The sequence below is a fragment of the Cucurbita pepo genome, chromosome LG03 (genome assembly GCF_002806865.2).
Source record: "Cucurbita pepo subsp. pepo cultivar mu-cu-16 chromosome LG03, ASM280686v2, whole genome shotgun sequence".
Lineage (NCBI taxonomy): Eukaryota > Viridiplantae > Streptophyta > Magnoliopsida > Cucurbitales > Cucurbitaceae > Cucurbita > Cucurbita pepo.
In genome coordinates, this window is record NC_036640.1 from 2,750,475 (window position 1) to 2,758,957 (window position 8,483).

The window sequence follows — 8,483 nt, forward strand, 5'->3', positions numbered from 1 at the left end:
AAAAAAAAAAAAAAAAAAAAAAAAAAAAAAAAAAAAAAAAAAAAAAAAAAAAAAAAAAAAAAAAAAAAAAAAAAAAAAAAAGAAATATGACCCAAAAATGCTAAAACTGGGAAGGAGAGGACTTATATCATTCAATCAAAAAGCAATCTATGCATCTACCTCTCCTATGCATGTCATTCCACCCATCCCAGGAATTTCCCCCTAAATACTCCTAATAAAGCTCACGAGAAAACTAGATCACTTGGAATCTAACAAAATACCACATGAAGGTTTTTTTATTATTTTTTTTTTTGGAGAAAAAGCTCCTAAACCAACCTTCTCTTACCCCTCCCTCAAGTCCTCTAAGTTTCCAATAAAAAAATTCATATGTAAAGAGTTGACTCCCTTGCATTTGCAGAAGCATGCTTCCCATTGCAAATATCAGAATAAAAAATCCTTCCACTCCCTTGATCCTCTCCAAAAAGGGTCCTCCCCTCTCCTCACACCCCTCCCTCTTAAAGATTGAGGGATAGGACTATCAGCCAAAAGAAGCCAGGGGCTGAACTTCACTAAGAAATTAGGCAACCAAGCCCAAAAGGTAAAACCCCCTAAAGGTGCAGGCAAAGGATATAGGTGCAGGCAAAGGATATAAAGTATCGATTCAAGAAGAAAAAAATTAGCGCCGCTAAAGGAACCAAATGTGCACAAATGTAAATAAGCTACAAAGGTTGCCCATCGCTGACAGCGAATGGACTTGATGTCCAAATAAATTAAACAAAAAAGTAACTCACACTTCGGTATAAATCCTAGAGCCGAACATAGTGGTACGAGTATAAAACTCTATAGTTCCTGAGGTGTTGATCTTGAAAGTTCGTATTCCTAGTTCTTCATATTGATGAACATTGAAGGGTGAGGAATTATGGGCATACAGATGCATCATATGTATACATATACACTTGACAAATCAAAGGCAAGAAGGTTTCACACAGTCAGTCAGAGACACTAAAATCATAAGGGAAGTATATAAATACATACAGCAGCACGTAGCATGTCCTCCATTATATTCATCGCCCAACGCCATTGGCCTGCTCTACCATGTGCATTGATTAGGGAATTGTAGGTCTCGGCATCAGGTTTGCATCTAATAAGAAATATTGTTCAATCAACAATATCTGAACAGAGANTTGTAGGTCTCGGCATCAGGTTTGCATCTAATAAGAAATATTGTTCAATCAACAATATTTGAACAGAGCTCAAAATTGCGCCACAACAAGTAAAGCACCAAGAATACTTTCACAGAACCACATAAGAAACACTATTCAATACTTCAACATTACATGGGGAATCTAAGACCTACCTCCATTTTTGCATTTCAAAAAACAAACCACGAGCTTGATCTATTCGGTTATGTCTGGCATGCAACCTTATCATCATATTGTAAATATCGTTACGGGCACAATAATTCTTTTGGTTCTTCATCCAATCAAATACTTGGACGCAGTGTTCAATAGATCCATTTTGAGTCAACTCCTACCACAAGAGGAAAGAACGGTTGATTCAAATCTTCATAACGTAAATGGAACTTATTCAGGACGGTTTCACTAACTTACATCAATCTTGTAAAATCATACCGGTCGAAGAATTAGAGTTTAATCATTGCACAATAAGCTGTTAAAAAGACGGTGTGGAAGGGCGATACCTTCATAAGAGCAGGATAATTCTTCCGAGCAAACCGTCCAACCCAACAATTCAACAAAGCCTCGACATCACCATGGCGTTGTAGCTTCAGAATCCTCTGTACGACCTCAGTGACCGTCCAGTCCTTCTGGAATCGTTCGCCCCCAACTCGAAGCTGGTACCGCCTGGGAATATCGAGTTTTCTGAGCCCGTTAACGAGGGTCCGAACTTCATGCTTGCCATTGTCGTAGTCCACTAAAACTTGCTTTGTCTCTTCGAATGCCGACTCGTTCTTCGAATTCTTGCAAATGATGAGGGTTTTAGGAAAAGTGGAATCCACGCTCCGACCAGTCAAATCGGCGGGATATGAAAATTTGTGGTGGTGAGAGGGGCTGTGGTAGCAGTGTGGTGGCAGCGTCGCCATGGATTAGAGAGGGATAGCATGAGAACTAAAACCAGTCGCGACGAGGACAAGTTTATTAAAAAATAAAAAATAAAAAACAAAATAAATTTAAAGAATATAGGACAATTTCACGACTCACCCAATTATTTGAATAATTTGATAGTTTAATTATAATTTTAGTGGGGAGTCCGAAGGGAAAAATCCAAAAATGATAATACGGGCTAAACGGTGGGCTTGAGTTGTTACAAATTGTATCAGAGCTAACCACGAGACAGTAAGCCAGCATCACAATAGGCTCGGGGAGAAGCTTGGAACATAAAGCACAAATAGGACAATATCTGCTAGTGATAACTTGGGCCATTACAAACAGTATTAAAGTCAGAATACCGATCGACTTGCTAGTGAGCTTCCCCTAAGGGTGTAGAAACAGTATTAAAGTCTCACATTGTTTGGGAAGGAGAACAAAACACTATAAGAGTGTAGAAACCTTCCCCTAATAGACGCATTTTAAAACTTTGAGGAGAAGCCTAAAAGGGAAAGTCCAAATAAGACAATATCTGGCTGATTGGTCTGTTATTGGACGACGTGTCAGCTTTCTCGCTGTCCCTCGAAGGGGGATAGACACGAGGCAATTTGCTAGTAAGGACGATGGGCCTCGAAAGGGGGTGGATTGTGATGTCCCACATTGGTTGGGGAGGAGAACAAAATACCATTTATAAGGATGTGGGAAACCTTCTCCTGGCAGACGCATTTTAAAGCTTTGAGGGGGAGTTCGAAACGGAAAGCGGAAAGAGGACAATAACTGCCAGCAGTAGATAGAATCTGGGCCGTTACATTCTTCAACTCATCTGAATAAGTTTTGAGATTATAAAATAAAAATTTTAAATATTTTTTTTAAAGGTTGGTAGTATTAATATAACTTTTAAATAAAAGTTTATTAGTATTATTGTAATGATATACATAAAAAATTATCTTTTAATTTTTTTAATAGATTAAAAACTGATAAATATTATTGAAATTAGGTATATAGAAAATATTTTCTAAATTTGGATGTACTTCAACAAAATTTAATAAAGAAAAAAAAAAAAAAAGAGAGCATTTAATANAAAAAAAAAAAAAAAAAAAAAAGAGAGCATTTAATATTAATTTGAATAATGGCAAAATAATGGAATTAACGTCCACAAACACAGCATGTTACTCTGACATGTAGCAACCTGGCTTTTCCAGCAGCGGACAAGTGGCGTTGGTACATCACGTGATCATCACGCTTACTTTCAAACTCCCGAATTTACCAATTTATCCTCCTTCCCACGCTAGCCGTTGCAACCCCTTTTTTCATCGTCGAAGTGCCCTGCGATGGTTACAAATTCCCAAGGACAAAACCGTAATTTACTATCCCTCCTCTCTCTCCCGACTGTAGTTTTGCCCCCCCCCCCTCCGTGGTCAATCAAAATCCTCCAAATCGAAGTTTTTCCTCACACACACACACTCACTCTCACTGGAACTTTCTCTCTTCTTGTTTCGCTGAGATTCTTCCTCCTAGGGTTTAATTGCAGTTTCCATGGCTTCCTCGTCCTCTGATCCTGGCTTCAAACACGAACCAGGTTCTTGTAGTGCGGCGGCTGCTGCTGTTGCCGGAGGAGGAGCGGCGGAATCTTCGGAAGTTGTAATGGCGAATGATCAGCTTTTACTGTACAGAGGGTTGAAGAAAGCGAAGAAAGAGAGAGGTTGTACTGCCAAAGAGCGGATCAGTAAAATGCCTCCGTGTGCTGCTGGAAAAAGAAGTTCTATATACCGCGGAGTCACAAGGTAATTTTGATATCATACGGCTTTGGAGCTTGTGAAGCGTTTGATTTCTGATATATTGAAGAGTTCTGTTTTTCTGTTTTTCTTTCTTTTTTGTTTGGAAGTGATTGAGTTTAATTAGCTTACAGATTCTCTAAATTTAATTGGAGAAGTGTACAATTGTTTCTCACGATTCGCAGCCAAATTTGATAGTGTGTAAAGAATGTGCTGTTCGTTTGTTCCGAAAAGCGTTTAGTTATGCACGAAAACAGAAGCTGAAATCGATCATTCTCACGTTGGTGAAAGAGAGAGTTACTGAATTGGCTTAATGATTAACTGCATCTTAAGTAGAGCTAGACATAAAGGGAATTTTGGAACATTACTGATCTGTCTACAGGTGTGGTATATAGGACCTTAATTATTGAGTTCATCGTAATCATCATTCTGTTGAAGTCGCCTGCCCCATTTGGTACCATATCAAGTCAGTAGATGTGGGCAATACACGTTATTATCATAAGATGATCAATTGTTTGGTTAACCATAAAGGTGCTTTCTTATTTTTTTATTTAGCGAGAATTGGTTACCTGACATTGCTTGTGATGTACGCCTGTTCTTTATCTTTACCTTTTTCTCTGCTGACAAGCGCCATTGAATGGTATGATGATATTAGGCATAGATGGACTGGTCGTTATGAAGCTCATCTTTGGGATAAAAGTACATGGAACCAGAACCAGAACAAAAAGGGAAAGCAAGGTCTGTTTCTCTCTCACATACACACAAATATTGGTGTGAAACCAATCACTGATTTGCTTGTGATTTCGGAGTACTGACATCATTTTTATCTTTTGTCTTTTATTTAAAATGTGCATGGACGGCATATGATTGATCATTCCAGTGTATCTGGGTAAGTTAGACTTCTGATTTCTTTTCCTCTATATTGTTTTTAACATCGACTGAGACTAGATTATTTTTCCCTTTACACTTATTAATGAACAACACGTATCTACAGGGGCATATGATGAAGAAGAGGCCGCTGCTAGGGCTTACGATTTGGCTGCGTTAAAATATTGGGGTCCTGGGACTCTTATTAACTTTCCAGTGAGATGTCATTTAGTCACCTTCCCCTTCAAGAAAAGGAAAAACGAAAAAAAAAAAAAAAAGAAATCGATTCTTTTATGACCATGGTGTTTCATAAATNAGGAAAAGGAAAAACGAAAAAAAAAAAGAAAAAGAAATTGATTCTTTTATGACCATGGTGTTTCATAAATTGTTTTTATGCATACTTTGAAGCATGCATTCCTCTTTCTGATCCTTGATCTTACATAGTATTGGAGTTCTAATTTAAATTGTACGACACTTTCTAGCTTTTGAACGAGTGTATTAAATATGGATGTTATAGAATATTACCACCTTACAGAGTTTTGGAAAAAGTATTTTATTATCCAGTGTAGTATTTTCAGTATCCAACTTGTATGCTTTGTTCTGCTTGACTTTTCTTTGTGTAATAAGAAATGGAACTTCATTTTGCAGGTGACTGATTATTCAAGGGACCTTGAAGAAATGCAGAATGTTTCAAGAGAGGAATACCTTGCATCCCTAAGGAGGTAAGTTGAAACAGTTGAAACATCTTTTATGGTACAATCGGCTGCTACTCATATAATTATATACTTTTCAGAAAGAGCAGTGGATTCTCCAGGGGAATATCCAAATATCGAGGTCTCTCGAGGTATTTTTTTCCCTCACTATCATGCTCTTGATTGAATTCACTTTTGCTTCCGCAAATTAATATATTGCTTATATACTAACATGCAACTGATGCTATTTCTTTAGAGTCCTTTGAGGTAGAATAAAATCTTTGAATCCATCTATTATTTTCTTTCTTTTCAATTTTCTTTTTTTACTTAAACTTGCAAATTTTCTTTATATCATTGAAATTTTGATTTAGAGTATAATATTTACATTATTGTTGTGGCTTCAAATGAATTCTTGATGGACATCATGCACACTTGAAGTCGTCTTATAAATTAATAGTATCACTATTCATGTGACTTGCATTTTGTTGATCTGTGTTAACTAATGTTGATGCATTTATGAACCAGTCGATGGGATCCTTCATTTAGTCGTGTGCCGGGCCCTGAGTATATCAACAGCATAAACTATGGTAAGTTGTCTTAACTTATTATTATATCATGTCTCTAGGTTCAAGGACAGTTCTCTCGTTGGATTTCTTTGATTTCTGAGTTTATACTTAAAAGTGGACAAGAATTTCTCAGTGCCTACCCTCCAATGTAATCTTAAGGTGCTGGAGATGATCAAGCAACAGAAGGTGAGTTCGTCCCAGGCTTCTGCATTGAAAAGAAGATTGACTTAACAAGTCACATTAAATGGTGGGGGCCCAACAAAACTCGAACGGCAAGTGCTGGCTCAAAGTCATCAGAAGAAGACAAACATAGTAGTTGTGCTGGAGAAGTTGGCAGTGAACTCAAAGCTCTGGGACAGACCACCCGTCCTACGGAGCCATATGAGATGCCCTGTTTGGGTACATTACATGATGTAAAGAAGACTACTTCCAGGGTCTCTGCTTTAAGCATCTTGTCACGTTCCGCAGCCTACAAGAGTTTGCAGGAGAAAGCTTTGAAATTACAGGAAATTAACAATGAGAATGATGAGAATGAAAATAAAAACACTGTTAACAAGATAGATCATGGGAAAGTGGTTGAAACACATACAAGTCATGGTGGTGATCCCAGCGAGAGATATGGGGTTGCTTTCGGAACAAGTGGTGGATTGCCACTTCAGAGAAATATGTTCCCCTTGACTTCTTTCTTAACTGCACCTCTTCTTAGTAGTTACAACACTGTTGATCCACTGGGAGATCCGATTCATTGGACATCTCTCGTTTCTGTTCTTCCTACTGGACTTTCTCGTGCAGCCGAGGTTAGTATATTCACTATCGTTGTTTTTGAGATGAATATTAGAAGGATGAAAATCACTTTTAAGGAAATAAAGTCTTATGGTATTTGGTTGCATCTTAAGTAAGAGGCAATTTCTGAAAATTCTAAAAAAACTAAAAACATTTAGACGACTTCGGAAATAAACATTTGATTATTGCTTTGTCTGAAAGTGCTTATAGGAATCTATTCTCAAAAGATATTCCAGTTTTACTCATAATAAATGTTAATGGTTCAGTCTGCGACCTGGAAGATGATATGGTTTTAGTGAAACATATTGTGTTGCTTTATATCCAAAGGGACGTGGAGAGCTGCTATTGCTTTCATATAACCCTCGGTTCCATAATGCAGGTTACAAAAACGGAAACCTCTTCAACATACACTTTGTTTCAACCCGAGGAATAAAGTTCGAGGAATGTCTCGCGTACCCCAACAATGATGTTCGAGTTTAACTCAGTTCGACTGGGTTTCTGTGCTGATTTTGTAGGATCTCACATGAAAACAAGCTTTCAGGAATAAAGCTTTACATAAATCACAATGCATCATACATACTCACCATCACCTGAGGCTTTAAAACGTAGTAGCGATGATCACGAAAGGAAACCCCATACGGTTGAAGAAGAAAGGAAAAAATATCAAGTCTTAGAATATCACCCGTTTGTTTTGTCCTGGTTGTTTTATATTATGCATATGTATCTCTATCTGAAAGTTATAGTTATATAAATATGATTTCCTTCTTGAATACATATATCCAGTTATCGATATCAAGATCTCGCTGCTGTTTCCCATTTCGCGTGTTGACATTCTATCATTTTTAACCAAATTTCTGTGTTATGCACCCAGTCATCTGGTGAACATAGTTGGAAGGATCGGAGTGGCTAGCAGCTTGCAATTTGGATGACATTGTCCTGCTGTGCCCTCAGAAGAAAAGGTAAGACTCCAAACTCCAAACTCCAAACTCCAAATCCATATTCTGCAGTGATTTACATGAGATTTCAGCCTTCCTGACTTCTGCTACGGTATTTTGTTTTTACACCTACAAATAAATTATACCTAAAGATTAGACTCGGATTGCTTCAAAAATCACCTCTTAGGTACTAAATTTGGTGGACTCTTGTATTGAGTGCTGGTAGACTTCTTGCATTTTTTTCTGTTAACCAAAACAATGTTCCAAAAGTTCGAGTTGGGTTGGATTGGTGGCCTAAGTAACTCAAATAGAATTCGTAATCCAGCCTAATTCAACCCTCTATTTTCGGGTTGGGTTGAGTTATCAAATTTTTTTTTTATTATTGTTTTAAAAGATTCTATTATTACCCGAGTACATTCCTTAATGTTAGTATAATTAGTCAAGAAGTGAAGTATGAAGTTGCAATAAATAACACTTAAACTTTAAAGACTTTTTGTTTTTGACGGTCGAACTAACTTTTGATGTCATAAGTTTTATTTTCTTTCCATTTTCATTTAACAACTTTCTTTTAATACACTTTGTAATTGAACGGCCATCATTTTGAATATACAATTTGAGCATATGAGCAAGATTTAAAATTACCGGTTCATTTGATTAATTTTGATCATAATAATACTATCTATTGTTCTTTTGATCTTCAGTCGTCCCAACTTAAACTTCTAGTCCATTACTATATATATCAAGACTACCAAATAAAATTTTGATTTTCTTCGCAAAACAA

General features: G+C 37.0%; 2 protein-coding genes across 4 annotated transcripts in view; one reads left to right on the forward strand and one right to left on the reverse strand.

Annotated features, from left to right (window-relative positions):
• Positions 1-2,128, reverse strand: part of LOC111789717 (pentatricopeptide repeat-containing protein At2g41720) — an 8,205-nt gene extending 6,077 nt beyond the window's left edge. For all 3 annotated transcript variants that reach the window (XM_023670387.1, XM_023670388.1, XM_023670389.1), the window contains exons 1-3: positions 1,679-2,128; positions 1,337-1,509; positions 1,015-1,120 (exon numbers count right to left, since the gene is read on the reverse strand). In XM_023670387.1, coding sequence (XP_023526155.1) covers positions 1,015-1,120; positions 1,337-1,509; positions 1,679-2,080 — 681 coding nt within the window. In that variant the 5' untranslated portion in view covers positions 2,081-2,128. The remainder of the gene's footprint in view (positions 1-1,014; positions 1,121-1,336; positions 1,510-1,678) is intronic.
• Positions 2,129-3,525: 1,397 nt separating this feature from the next.
• LOC111791473 (AP2-like ethylene-responsive transcription factor At2g41710) lies at positions 3,526-7,583 on the forward strand. The gene is made up of 9 exons (XM_023672835.1): positions 3,526-3,868; positions 4,515-4,597; positions 4,740-4,748; positions 4,854-4,942; positions 5,375-5,448; positions 5,520-5,570; positions 5,944-6,005; positions 6,144-6,781; positions 7,147-7,583. Exons 1-9 carry the CDS (start codon positions 3,621-3,623, stop codon positions 7,198-7,200), a joined length of 1,308 nt encoding a protein of 435 aa, XP_023528603.1. The 5' UTR covers positions 3,526-3,620; the 3' UTR covers positions 7,201-7,583.
• Positions 7,584-8,483: the final 900 nt, after the last annotated feature.

Coding starts and splice junctions, on each gene's coding strand:
- LOC111791473 (XM_023672835.1), top strand. CDS start 3,621: ATGGCTTCCTCGTCCTCTGATCCTGGCTTCAAACACGAACCAGGTTCT. Junction 5,571..5,943: donor AAATATCGAGGTCTCTCGAG/GTATTTTTTTCC, acceptor TTTATGAACCAG/TCGATGGGATCCTTCATTTA. Junction 6,006..6,143: donor TATCAACAGCATAAACTATG/GTAAGTTGTCTT, acceptor TGTAATCTTAAG/GTGCTGGAGATGATCAAGCA.